This window comes from Anarrhichthys ocellatus, unplaced genomic scaffold (genome assembly GCF_004355925.1).
Source record: "Anarrhichthys ocellatus isolate YVR2014 unplaced genomic scaffold, GSC_Weel_1.0 scaffold1, whole genome shotgun sequence".
Classification (NCBI taxonomy): Eukaryota; Metazoa; Chordata; class Actinopteri; order Perciformes; family Anarhichadidae; genus Anarrhichthys; species Anarrhichthys ocellatus.
Genome location: NW_022280031.1, coordinates 9,122,521 through 9,137,083, shown reverse-complemented (window position 1 = coordinate 9,137,083; position 14,563 = coordinate 9,122,521). Strand labels below are relative to the sequence as shown.

At 45.3% G+C, this 14,563-nt stretch overlaps 2 protein-coding genes across 4 annotated transcripts in view; both read left to right on the top strand.

Annotated features, from left to right (window-relative positions):
* Positions 1-1,525, top strand: part of ikbke (inhibitor of nuclear factor kappa B kinase subunit epsilon) — a 10,820-nt gene extending 9,295 nt beyond the window's left edge. For both annotated transcript variants that reach the window (XM_031861950.1, XM_031861862.1), the window contains exons 20-21: positions 96-167; positions 266-1,525. In XM_031861950.1, the coding sequence (XP_031717810.1) occupies positions 96-167; positions 266-329 (136 nt within the window). In that variant the 3' untranslated portion in view covers positions 330-1,525. The remainder of the gene's footprint in view (positions 1-95; positions 168-265) is intronic.
* Positions 1,526-2,343: 818 nt separating this feature from the next.
* The window catches only part of rassf5 (Ras association domain family member 5), a 26,080-nt gene continuing 13,860 nt past the window's right edge, over positions 2,344-14,563 (top strand). Inside the window, exon 1 of one of the 2 annotated variants that reach the window (XM_031862213.1) lies at positions 2,344-3,316. In XM_031862213.1, coding sequence (XP_031718073.1) covers positions 2,530-3,316 — 787 coding nt within the window. In that variant the 5' untranslated portion in view covers positions 2,344-2,529. Of the gene's footprint in view, positions 3,317-3,337; positions 8,695-14,563 lie in introns of those variants that run through there. The other variant, XM_031862303.1, reaches the window with a different exon arrangement.

Below are 14,563 nucleotides of genomic sequence, written 5' to 3'. Positions count from 1 at the left end.
GTGTGTGTGTGTGTGTGTGTGTGTGTGTGTGTGTGTGTGTGTGTGTGGGCAAGACGGAGACAGTTGCCCTGATAACATATCTTCTTTTGTTCCAGGATGCACCATCTGAAGGAGGAAATGGGGATTTTGGTGAAGGAACTACAGTGTAACAACAACATTATTGAGAGGTTAGTTGAGATACCAACTTCATGTCTCTCTCAAAACTCACAACTCACATATGCAGTAGGTGACAAAGTGTGATGTTTGTATTTGTTTTGCCATATAGTCTGGGAACAGTGAGCCCTGCAGCAGCTCTGGAGACGAACTTGGCCAGACCGTCTACCCTGTGACAAAAGTGCTGCATCCTTACATCGTAACTCAAAAACACAAACAGGCACTCTGATTTTTAACTGCCACTCAGGAACAGTTATGGACAATGTACTGGGTTTCCAAGGACGGGCTGAAGCCCAGCGCTGTTGGAAGAGGAAGCAGCCGAAGACTGAATACAGCAGTTCAATACAAACCTCATTAATGCCTTTAGTGTTATTGTATTTCTAATAGGCTGCCACGGTGATGGACCGTCAGGATAAAGCAAAAATGAATTCCAAGTCAGCTGCTTGAGCATTTTTCTTCAGGCTGTGTTTCTTCTTTGCCCCACAGAAGAAGCACTGCAAACTCTGGAGAACCTAAAATGATTAACGTGACCAGACTGACACTATATTTCTCCGTCTCTCTCATGTCTGTGGTTGTGTGTTTGTTGAAGGCTTGAGACGCCTGCTGTCTTTTTCTTAATGGTTGATCATTTAAATGGTTTCATGTGACTTTACTTAAAGTGCATCATTGCAAATTTCAGAGTGATAGATTATGTCATTGATTGTCAGCCTTTCCAAGCACACACAACTGTAATTATGTGACATTTGTGACATTTGTCTCTCTTCCTGCTGATGTGTAACTTGAATGATGAGTTGTTTCTTTGTATTTGACCGTAGGTTTCATTGTAAACGAGACAAAAACAGTGGCACTCACGACTCACCAGTCTCCTTTTTAACAGAAGTACACTGTCCAGACAGAATGAAAAAAATGACATTAGCCAGTGTGGCTCACGTGGTGGGGAAATCCCAGGGTTTGTTTTTTGTCTATGAAGGGGTCACATGGGAATGCACAAGGTTAGAGAAAATCAAAAAATATATGCTTTTTACTTTTTACTATAAACTTTTTTTGCCATATTGTTTTATCTCTCGTTTGTTTTTTTCTTGAGAAATGATATCTCCATTGAGGAAGTAATGCAGGCTGAAAAGTGAAAGTAAAAAACATTTCATGAGCCCTCTAATAAGTTTCAGTCTCAACATACCTCGTGCTCTGAAAAGTCAATAAGATCACGAATGACTTTGACAACAGTAGACTCTCATATTCACTCAAATTACTTCAACATCACATTTGTTGTGAGGAGGTGCGACTTAGCTGGGAAGATGAGAGGTCTCAGAAGTAAACAGAAAACAAGTGAGCTGTTGTGACACTGCAGAGTACAGAGAATGAAATTGAAAGTTCTTCGCCCAGTCTGAGCAGGAGTGGTGTGGGTGTCCTCGGGGGCTTTCTCGGGTTAAGTGAGAGGAACGAGCACAGCTGCCTCTGTGGTTTTATGCAGCTCATATGACGTGCACTTGGCAAAGTGGAAAATTTGATAACTTTCCTATTAGCCTACACAAACAAGTGTGACATTGTGCTTTTATCACTAGACTGCTCTACAACATAGCAAAATTCAATACATTCTGTAGGCCCACTTATAAGTGGTGGTGTGCCGTCAGTCCTGTTTCATATCTACAATTTTTATTTGTTAATTGATTCACTATTGTGTAGTTTTAACAGTGAGACGACACTTCTGCCCGAGTCCTCTTTAGCACCTACAAAAAAGTAATAGATAACAATCATTTTTACACATTCTAAGACTTTTCTATCGTCAGAATCAGGTACTTTTATGTCAAAGACAATGCTCTTTCATGTGTCTGCCATACCACATTGAAAACATTGCTGACATTTTAAATAGGAAACTTAAATCCTCATTATTATCATGTTACCCATGTCATACTTCTTAGTACAGTCTCTAGCTCTCCACAGATTCTCCGTTTGGGATTGTGGTCTGCCAGTCTGCTCTCTGCAGTCTGTCTTTAATATAAGTGGTTTCAGAAGATAATTACTGGGAGTACATTTAGAGTAGCCTAAAGGCCGGGTAGCATTACTGAAAACAGCTAACAAAGTACAATGAGTCAACAGGAAGTTAAGTGTTAAGTGTAGTTATCCATTTAGTGGATAATAATTCATCAAGTGATGCCAAATCAAACCCACAGTGTGAAGCAGGGATTAGTGCGCGCTCCTGTCGCTTTAAATGGAGCGCGCTCGCGCATTTAAAGCTGTCAGATGCTTGGCGTCACTACTACACGCTTTGTCGCGGGCGTGAGTCGAGTTTACATTCAGAGCACGGAGTAAAAAAAAACACGCGCTGGTACACACTCCAAACTGCCGAACACACACGCATTACAGGGGAACGGGACAATGGCGTCCGTGAGTGTGGTGGGGCAGCACCCGGGTCCGCACACGCTGGACTCGGAACCGCTGCTCTTCAAACTGGCCGGAGGCAGAAAGAAAATCACGCTGCCGAGGAAGTCGTCCTGGGAGAAGATGATGTTCCGGAGAACCTCGGGGAGCGGCTGGGAATGCGGGTCTTCCGCCACTGAAGGGCAATCGGGAGCACATCCCTCGTCTCCGGGACCAGCTGGAGAAGCGACAGCGAGACGAGGAGGGATGATGCCCGGCGAAGGATGCCGAGCTCCCGCTGCGCCACGTAGCCTGGACCGGGACACAGAGGACTGCGACAGGCGCGCCGCAGCCGGATGTGAAGAAAGCCGAACAGGGCACATCAAAAACGGTGACTGCAGCGTTCACTGTGACTCGAACCCTAACACGGGTAATCGGAGAGGGACTTCACTTAAGAGGTCGACCATCAATGTCATGCCAAGCGGAGCGCTCACGAATGGACACAAAGGAGCGCACCCGCACCGAGACGCGCCACATCAGAGCATCGCCTCCTCCTCCGTGGCAGCACGAGCGCACACCGGCAGTCTGCCTCTGGAGCGGCTTACACAGGGCAGGACCGGAGTGGTCAGGCTGGCCCGCACCGAGCCTCCCCGCAGGGAGGCCTGGTCCATTTTTCCCCGCGGGGTGGACCCTCGGGTGAGGACCGAGAGGGGTGAAGGACACCGGTTCGAGTCCAAGCCTTGTACGCGCGACTGGTGTGACGGCTGCAGCCGTCTAATCACCGCTCAAGCACTCAAGTGTCAAAGTAAGTGCAGACTCATCCAAATCATGTATTCATCTGTCTGTAGAGTGTTTTGTGGAAATGGGTGATATTAGTTACCCATTGGCACTGTTTAATTTTTTATAAATCCAAAACATGCACTTAAATAATAAGCTAAACTCTTCCTTCAGTCGAGATATTGGTTGTATTGTTTATTCTCTCTTATTAGATGATACAGATAGACTTTGTTGGTGAACTTGACTTACATGCATCTTGTTTCTGGTACAATATTATTGTTTTTTGGATTATTATTTTATGAAGGGCACAATTAGCCGGCTGCTAAACTCTTCCAAACTGGTTGCTGTGTGCACATAAACAGACATGCACACAGAAAAGTGTGCATGTGCCTTTGTGCCTGACAGGGAAGGACATTTCCATGCACTTTCTGCTCCATAGACAAAGCCAAAACCCTTCCATGGAAAGCCCATTATCTTGTCCTTCCAGCTTTGCAGTCTGGCCTAAAAGAGCAATGAAAAGATAGAATAATTAACAGCGTTACACTGGTGGTGAAATCCAGACACAAAATGTGAGCGTGTATGAACTCATGTGTTTTAGATTGACTAGGGTGTGAGGACAAAGCATTTGATCCATCAGGTATACAGATGTTATAGTGACACTGGAAGCAGCCATTTAAAAAGTTTTTACATTCACTCCGCCTGATATCTCTGGAGTCACATACCTGACTGTATATACTGCACTGCTGAGAGCTGCTCGGGATCCGATGACATCACTCCCACCTGCACAGCTCTGGGACGCAGACAGTTTGGGCCAAGCCAATTTGACCTGGCAGATATGTGTTTAATCTGGCTTGAGAGTACACACTCACACACACACACACACACACACACACACACACCTTTGGTGGGAGTTAAACCTGAAGAGTTTGCGTGTGTGCTGCTGACACAATGCCGAGTCAGCAGCACTCTGTCACAGGGAGGCTGCGACTGCAGAACAGAGTGAGATGCAGAAATTAAAGAGAGGGTCGAGAGAAGAGAAGGAAGAAAAGGGACGGACCGGCTGAAACAGAGGAACAGAGCCGAGGGGACATGGAAACAAGAAAAGGGAAAGAATGAGAAGTAGTTGGAATCAGGGAGGACAAAAGTAATGGAGAGGCGGAGGGAGGCAGGGTGATAGGAATGAGGAGAGACAGAGGGCTAGAACAAGAGCGATGGATGGGGGGGGCAGTGCAAGTGAGGGATAGGGGAAAAGAGCAAGAGTTTGTCCTGCACTGCAGAGCTGTCTGATTTAGTGTGCTATCAGCAAGAGCTCAGTGGAGCGAGAGCAGAGATTACTGGAGCGCTATTCTCACACACACACACACACACACACCCAGAGGAACACACACAGAGTTTCTTTACAACCCAAGAACTTTTTGTCTCCGCTGGTCTCTTTATGGATCAGGCATAATTAGCTCTAGTGTTCTGCTGCCAGCAGCTGCCCTCTACATCAAACTGCCTAGTCAGCTCCCTTTTCTTGGAAAACATCAGAGGTGAGTGCGGTATGCAGTCATGGGGGGGGGGGGGGGGGGCACCAGGACATTCATGACAAGCGACACAAGTTTTTGGCATTTCAGGGTATTTTTGTGGGGAGAGATGCAACCAAAAGCTGCCAAAATAGAAACGGCACACACACACACACACACATGCATGCATGCTCCTCTTTCAACTATAGCAAATGACAGGGAGTGAGAGACGGAGGCCTTGCAGCCATAAACAACCATCATTCTGTCTCTCTCTCTCGTCGTTTGCCTCGCTCCCTCTGTCTGTCTTCAATTTATCAGGCCCCCTTGTGTCTGCGTTGGCTGTGCCGCATACGAAGCTCATAGAAACGGCACTTTCCCCCCTGAGACGGTCGGTTGGGACTGTTGTGATGGGGGGCCTTGCCCCTACTGAGGAATCTGTCAATCCAGCCAGAGCTCCCAGTCTCTCTTGTTGTTGCACGATCCTCCTCCAGCTGGCTTTCGTCTGTGTTCGTGCTTTAAAAAAAAAAAATCCTTATTGCTTCTGATGAAAGCTAGATGGAGTTTGATTTGTAGTACGCATTCTATACAGCAACACCCCCACCCCAACCACTATATATGCATAAATACACGACACACATATAGATGAGCATCAGGCCGTAATGGGGCATAAAATAACGAAGCATATGACCAACATGCCTGATAAGTGACAGTCTAGACATCTATGAGCTCTGTATGTCTGCTTTACTGACACTTTTGTTTTGGAAAATCACCATATAATACACAGAAATAATGATAGATAGCTATATATATTTTTTTTTTGAATATAGCTGTAAAGGAAAGTCCAATGTGTAACAGTTATATAAATCTGTACAGTAGATTCGGGTTGAGTCCTGATAGTGGCTGTTGTTTATAAGTGTTCTTGTGATTTGAATTGTCATCTCTCCATGTTGTGACGTTGGTCAGGGCAGGCAGGCAGGCAGGCAGGAGGGAGGGGACTGGCCTCCTTAATCCCGGCTCGTGGTGTCTCCTGCCTGGGATTACGTCTCAGGGATGGAGAGGTTGGGATTACGGGCTGGCAGACGGAGTCAGACGTCAGATTAGTCTTTAATTAAAGCTTTCGGGGCACTATGCTTCTGTGGCACCCTGGGTTTGGTCCTCTCCTGTCTTCAACCTTGTCCAGCAATAAGACATGTGCCTCTCACTGTGTATGCACACCTACTAGTTGCAGTTTAAACCTCAATGTTGTAGCACAAGCAATAGATGACCAATTAGTGGTTTATAGGTTAAGCACATTTTAAAGTGTTTATAAATGTATTCATCATAAAACCCCACTGGAATGGTTTGTAAATGCTTTTTAACAGGTAATAATCTTTATGAATACAGCAGTGTTATACTGTGTTGTCAAGTTAATAAGCAAGTTATGAATGCTTCATAGGAGTTATAATTGTTGACAAATGCATTGTAAACTCCTTAAAATGTCCTTATGTTTCTTACAACTATATTAGTGTGTTTGAAACCATGAACCATTGTTTGTATTCTGCTTATGAATGCTAAAAGATTGAAAAGGAAGTGTTACCTTAAAGGGTAATCACATGTAGTTTAGATTAGGGCTACTAGAATTGTTTTTAATATTGAATAATCTGTTTTTTGCGATTAATTGATCAATTCTGAAGCTATAAGATGGCAAACATTTGTGAAAAATATGTGTAACAATTTTGTGTTTCAATTAGGAATCCTCCTCTCGTTTAATCCGTCTGACCAAAGATTTGCATTTTGCATTGATATGAAACAGGAGAAACCAACACATCCTCATATTTGAGTATCTTGAATCAGTGAGTCTTTGGCATTTTGCTTGATGAACGATTTAAACGATTAATAGCGAAACAGTTGTCAAATGATTTTCTGTCGTTCTACTAATCAACCAGTCAACTAATTATCAAGTTAAGAGCCAGTGTTAAATGGCTCTTAACCTTCTTGTGCCGACATGACACTGCTGCCGCGCTGCCAGACGTGCGATGAATATAGTTTTAACTAGATGTCAGCCGACACATTCCTTCAGACCTCACATGTCTTAAGTTGAAAACAAAACAGAATCTGGATACAAGGCTGCATTGAATGTTGAAGAAAGCTACTGAGCACATGTTCATCAAACTATACTGCATCATACTTCTGTTACGCTGCCTCTTTCTTCAGTGTCAACTACAGAGAAAGAGTCTTCGCCCGGTCGCACTTAACAATATTTCAGCTTGATTAAAAAAAAAAAAAAAGGATGACAAGATGGGGGATGCAGATAAGGGTTTTTGTTTTCGCAGAAAGACCTGCGTGGTCTCCTCACCATGCACCATCGCTGCTCAGCCGTATGTGTGGCAGTGCAGCGGGGATTTTCAACCAGGCTATATTTAGGTCGCCCTTGGTGAATAGTGATAGGGGGACTGCAGAGGAAGAGGTGGTTAGGGCAGAAAGGACAGGACAAAGGCGTTCTTCAGCACATGTTTGACGAGAGCGATTTGGTGATCATTGATCTTTATGAAGACGCCTAACGTCGTTCTCTGTTCTGCGGTGAAAAAAATGGTGACATCAGAGCATAACCTTCTTCTGCCATTGCTCGCAATTATGTCATGTGCTTGAGAGTGAGACTGGGGAGCACAGCCTGTTCCTCCAAACTCTTCAATCTTAGAAGTAGGTCAGAATAACTCTTTCTCTCTTTTTTTTTTTTTCTTTCACAGTGCATATTAATAACCGACGGACTGCGCATCACCTCAATCCACACATACAAGCGTCCATACACGCTCACTTGAGGTGATGCGTGTCCCTCTCGCTGACGAGGTGTGTTTCTGTCGTGGGGTTGAACAGGAAGGCTGACTCACCTCCCCTCAACCACTGCCGTAGGGTTTCACACTAAGGAGACAGAGAAGGGGGAAAAGAGAGGAGGTAGTGTTGGTAACTATACCTCTGCAGTGGTCTGTGATGTTTCTGCTCTATTGTGTGGAGATCCCATCCTCTTCTCTACTCCAAAATGAACTGTGTACAGTCAACCGCTGAGGGAACGGAAAGGAGAAAAGGCTCCTGTTGCATGAAAGAGAGGAGAGAAGGGGAATAGAGAAGCCAGGACTGTGAGGGGGTCTCTGTCTCTTTAAGCTGGCTGTTTGTTACTGCAGAGTGTGTGGGTGCTGCAGTAGAGACAGAGAGAGGGAGAGAGGACGAGAGAGAGGACGAGGGAGCATTGATAACAGAGACACGTTAGAGACGAACAAGTGGGACAGCAGAGATTCAGGACTCATGTCCGCATGCTGAGGTACGAGGGAGACCGAGCAGGTGAGGAGATAAGTGTGAGGCAAGCAGAGAGGTGAGAGCATTAGGGAGTGTGTGAGGAGTACAGGTGGAGGGGTGGCAGAGCGAGTGGAGAGGGGGCTGTTTATTCGGAGCGTGGCACCGGTGGCAGAGTGGCTGCGCTGGGATGGCAGAGGGGGGAACTGGGGGGGCTGGCGCTGGGGCAGTCCTCAGCGGGACAGGGCCAGCGGGGGGCAGGACAGGAGGACCAGCGAGAGCTACGTGCACAAGACGGTGCCTGCCGGCTGGTGCAACCATGCTCCATCCATGGCACAGATAGCACCGCTCGTCCCGGGGCAGGAGGACGCGGAGGGGGAGTCGGGGGAGGGGCTCGGAGGGTCAGGGGGAGTTGAAGGCGTCGGGGCGGGCAGAGCGTTACTCAGCCAGGTGTCACTGCGTCTGGATGAGGTCAGGGGGGATTCGGAAGGGGAGGCCGGCAACGCCTGCTTCGGACAGGTGTCGCGGCGCCTGGGGAGGCTGCTGAAGAGGTTGCCCAAGTCCCGCTCCTGGAGTGACAGCCTGCGGATCCTCCGACGGTCATCCTCTAACGGTTCTCTGCTCACCACCTCAGGTATGGAGTGGCGTGTGAACGAGCGGTAGAAAAACTGGGAATTGGGACTTAGAAGTTGTGCATGGAATCCAAATCAGTTTGGCGGTGATAGGGGTCAGTATTTTGGGGGAAAGGGGAAAGACAAGTTGAGCCGGGTTGGCCTCAAACACCGGCTGCGGGCCAAAATATTTGGGTATTGTGTGCATCGGTCTGTCTATCTGTGAACTACAATGCCCTCAAGCCCTGTTCCTCTTTGTCTATACCCACCCTCTCTATCGGCTGATCTATCCCCCTCCACACGCTTTTGTGTGAGGGCACATGATGTCCATGTGGCGTGCTAACAGTGAGGACACAGGCTGCAGACAGACTGGCTGTAAACGGCAGAATAATCCGGTTAACAGGTCAGATAACAGCAGTTGGATCTACAGTTCATTCTTGCTCCAGACACACAAACACAGAAAACCTACACAATTTCAATCTGTCGGGAAGATTCTACATAATTGGATTAACATATCGACTTTCATATTTGTAGCAGGAATTTGAGATAAGGTGGAGCCAGCTGGAGGTTGCAAGGTATTGATTTGTCCCATGTTTCCTCCAAACACAGGACTGGCTAATGCAGCTTTTTTTAGGGGGTGATGAATACATAATGTAACATTAAACCAAATTGTGGCTGGGGTAAAAAGTAGCAGAGAGCAAAATGGCTGGGTGCTGCAGACTTATTGATTCATTCACAGCGACAGACTGACAGCTGAATTCAAAAAATATGTTGTCTCAGCTTCTGTCTGTGTGTGTATGTGTGTGTGTGTGTGTGTGTGTGTGTGTGTGCCCCTCTGTGTAAGCCTGATAATACCCTGACCAAACATGACTCGGGGAGCTGCTCATCAAGACCTCACCACTCCACCTGAGTGACGTCGTGCTGCAGCCTCAAAAGCTTCAGAAAGCGGCATCAACAGTGTGCGCTACAGCAGACAGATGATGTTCCCTGTAAGGAAACCTAGTCAGTCTTTCACCGGCCCAAACCACATTCCTCAGTTCCTCTTTGATTCTGTCTATTATTAGCGCTCGTCTAAGTCAGAACCTTGGATAATGATGCAATCGGGGATTTCTCAAATTAAACTGCTAATTCTCTTAACTGTAAGCTGGTGACTGTGGTCTCATAGGTGGAGAGGATACGGTGTTTTAGGAGGGGTGCGGTTGGAGTTAAACTGTTGTTATTTATACCTCTTTCTTTTTGAGAATACTTTTGAAAGTTTTTGCCACTAAAACTGGACAATTGTTCAGTATTACTGTCTATGAAGTGTTGGGGACTTGTATTGGGAAGACATGATCATATCGTGGTATCATTTTAGAAATAACAGATCAAAGGCTCTGGGGTAGCTTTCTGACGTCTGAAAACAACCCTGATGATGTCATTATGTCGGCTAAGAGAGTAAACACTTTTAACAGAAAGTCTGTGTTACAAACTTGGACTGTGTGAAAGATTTGGACAATTATCAAACATGGAAGGTCAAAATTGAATTATGGGAAATGTGGGATCCCGATCGGATTTTTACTTTGAATATCGGCCAATACCGAATACCGATGTGATACCTGTGTTTATTTAGGCTGTGTGGCTCACTGTTTGGAAGAGATTGGGATCATTGTTTTATGTGGAAGGCAAATTCAGACTTATAGATTGCTTTCCTTACTTTGTAAAACAGAATGTATCAAATATATACATGGATATAAATATACTGACTTGCTATTTATTAAAATAATGGTATCCGACATTTGAGTCAGTATCGGGCCGATATCAGTTTCGGTATCAGCGGGACTCGTTCTTGGGTCAGAATATTTCAGCCTCTGCGTCTTTGAACAACTTTTAATGTCAGTTATGAGTCCCCCAAACTCAATAACAGTGGAATACTTAATGTTGTAGTATGTGTTTTTTAACAGTGGACAACATTTCACTGCACTGAACATCAATGTGATGGAGCTTAAAGCTCCATTCTTAAACTTAGAAATAGTACTTTGTCACAAATAAATTCTCAACTAGTTATTTGATTTCTGTTGGAGCTTTCAGCCACATCGTGTGGCCTTCATCAGCTGATGAAGTATCTCTATTACAACTGAGCAAATTCCATCTGCTGATGAAGGCCATGAGATGTGCCTGAAAGCTCTGGAAGGAATCCACTTGAGCAAAGACGGTTTGTCAAATCAATTTATTCACTATTTTCGTAGCTCTGTAATGGTTTTTGCCAAAACAAACCAACTTGTTTTTGTCGTACATTCCTAATGATCTAATCGATCCTGAAAAGCTTCATCAGAGGAGCAGTTAACTGGGATTACAACATCAAATCACCAACACACAAGCTCAGCAACGATATCGTCTTGAGCCACAGAAATATTCTCAGAAAGCAAAACATACCCCTTTAAGCATCCGGCTGCCTCCATCTGCAGCTCACTGGACAGAATACGCCTTCAAAACACAGTCTGGTTCTTCTTGTGTTTGTTTGGTGAAGTCGGGGAGCATCTGTAGCTCGACAGATGGATGGATTGAGGGAGGGGAAGGTAGAGAACTTCAGTATCGAATATGAAATTATTGTTTGTGCACATATAGACACAGATGTCGAGGGGAACTGGGGCAGATTCTATTTAGGTTAGGAGAGATTTGTTTGCTCATGTCTGGCGGGTCGGCATATGGAGTTTGCATCCTGGAAGCTCATTGAAGTCGAGTGTGTTTGAGAGACAATATGAGAGGACAGAAGCAGGATCGTTTTGATCTCTGACGATGAGCAGTAGAACGAGTAGCATGTAGTGTGTGAGCAGCGCAGTGGGAGAACATGGATAACTGCTCCAAATAAGCAATGATGGGATCAGACTGTCTAAAGCCCCCCAAAGCTGCTCTTAATTCCTTCATTAGACCTGAAGAGCTCCCTTAATGGTCATTAGTGACCGTGTTGATATCCTCGCTTGCATGTTATAGCGAACTCACCCCTATTAATCCCCTCCCAACTGACGCAGACAAGGAGCAAACACATGTCCCTCCCAGTGTCTCTATCTGGTGCCGCACAGACATCCTCCAGGACCCAAGAAACACTGCTAATCTGTGTCTCTACCCTCCCACTGTCTGTCCCACACCCACCGTCTCCAAGAACAAAACAACCCCCCCACATCCCCTGTATATAATGACAGGAGTGGACAAACACTCGGCAGCCTCCACCACCAAGAACAGGATCGTCATTTAACACGCTGCAATCGAAGCTCCTCCTTTCCCGACTCCCCCTGAGCAGTTATCGACCCAATTGCAGCAGTGTAAGTTAACACAGCCGCCACATATAGACCGTTACATAGTGTACATCTCAGCTCCCTCATCTCTTTGCACTGCACTGATGGAGTTTCCTATAGCGCTCACTCTTTCTCATCTCCATCAATCTCCATCATCGTCTCCCATCACTGGAATGATGGCATGAGAGACAAAGAGGGAGTCCGTGCACGCATCTCCTCCCAGTCTTCCGTGGTGACACATAACACCACGTCCCTTCCCCTTGTTGAAACAACACACACACACACACACACACAGACTCTAGACTCCATGGCTCTGCGCAGGATGAACGGATGCTGATGAATGTTTATGGCTCAACTTCATTACAGTCATCTCCTGGTGTCTGGTCCCCACATGCAGGCGTGCATGCATGTTCATGTGTGTTCACTGTCATCACAGTCTCTAAATTGTGTAGTGGCTCTATTTAACCAGGAAATGCCTCGCTGAGATCAAGCATCTTGAACTGGAGCGTCCTCGCAAAGACAGCAGCATAGAAGTTACAAAACATAGGATTCAGAGCTTTGATGAACCTGATAAAACAATCAAAGAATCATGGTTCTGCAGTTTACCAGACAAAATACAATGGTGTATCAACACTGACAGCTAGATTAGCTTGTCTTTAGATCACAAGTACTTTTAAAAGGTTCTTGAAGTTTTGTACGTGACTGAAGCACTTTCCAGTCAAAGGGGGCAGAGTACATGAAGGCTCTTCTTCCCTTTCAGTGCTTCAGCACAGAATCAAAGCAAATACAGAAAGTAAAAGTTATAGTTTCCAGCCACATTTTGAGTGATACACATTGGAGTCGGATGTGTCCGTGCATGTGCTGAATCCAGTGACTCTTCTTGAGAAACCTGTTGTGGTATTCCCAGAAGTGAACCTGAACACAACTTCTCCTAAAAATCCAGCAGAGGGGAATCTGCCTCGCTCTCTTTAGTTAAAGCAACTTCCCCATTTGGTTTGTAACCGTGTACTTTCCACAGAAGAACAAAAAGGGAAACCCCTGCAAGTCCCAACATGGAGTCCACAATTCTCTGTGATTATGTCTGTGTCAGCACGGCTGCATAACCTTCAGGGTCACTTCTGCTTCTCACTCTGCTCATTAGCACTCGCATATGCATGGCACAGCATTTAAAAGACACATCCGCACACCTAGCATGCATACAAGATGTAAGAAAAGGTCTGAATCACTTGAGCATCACATGTAGTCCAGCACCGTGTACCTCTACTGTAAAACAGAGGAGGTGCACTCGGTGTTTACGTCGATGATGCTCAAAGTCAAAGTGGGTGGACAGTGTTTCACTAAGATGTCGGCCATATCGTCTGCCCTGAGAATTGTTTTGTTGCTGCTGTTTACATCCCTTATTATGCAAATTCAAAAAAATGCACTACAGGAATGCCTACAGGAATGCCCTACTGTTTTTGTTTTTGTCATGGTTTTGTTTTGTAGCAATATGAAGTCCAAACCCTGAGGGTTTGTTTAAGGTGTGAAACAAGACAGCAACACGTTTTCACAAAGACGTCAGCAAAAATACACACTGTGCTGGTCACAAAATCATCACCACAATATTTTGGTTATTTATGTAATTTTAGAGTCAGGCAATATTTGGTCCAAAATGCTAAAATGTAGATTTCCTTGTGTGTAAATACAGTACTATATATAGTATATATTTATATATGTGTGTGTGTGTGCGGGAGACAGAGACAGTATGTCTTATCAGTGTGGGAATAATCTGGAGCAGGTGAACTTGCTGACAGTGGTGTATCTTACTGTAGGTGTGGAACAGGGAACAATCTCTGAGCGTTCCTCCCATTTTCCTTGCAGTTCGCCCAGATATTTTTCCATTCTCCTACAGTAGATTAATTATCAGGAGAAAGATACTCTCTAAGTATTTCTGTTTGGAGAAAGACAACGGAGGAAGTTTAAAGGCACCATGTGGAGCTTTTGACCACCATTCAATTTTTCTTTGCATCGTATCACACCATACAAAAAATAAACACAATGTGTTTAAGTGAGTAGCACTGACTTTGTTGTTTGTTTACACGGTGTCTCGGGGAAATCTGCTCCCTTGTCTGTACTGTAAATATGAAGCTTCTGGCAGCTTAGCACTGAGACTGGAAACAGCTTGCCTGTGTCCATCCAAATGTAGAAAGGCTAGCTCTTTCCCACTGTCTCCAGTCTTTGTGCTTGGCTGAGTTAGCCAGCTGATGGTGACAGCTTCATATTTACTCTACAAACATGAATCAATCTCCTCATCTAAGATATTGAAGAAAAGCATTTCCCAAAATGTTGACTATTTCTTTTAATGCATGGTTGAATACAGAAGTAGAGGCACATTCTGTAATCCAGAGGGAGGGTGGATGGAGTAAATGAAGGAAAGCAGGACAGGAAAGGAGTTTCTCTCTTCCGTTCCCGTGTGTGTTTCCTTTCTTTCTCTCTTTCTGCAATGACCTCTAAACTGTCATGAGCAGAGGATCCCTTATCTGAACTCTCCTCAACACATCCCTCCTGTCAGCGAGGCACTGCAGCCCTTCCCTTCTCTCTCTCTCTCTCTCTCTCTCTCTCTCTCTCTCTCTCTCTCTCT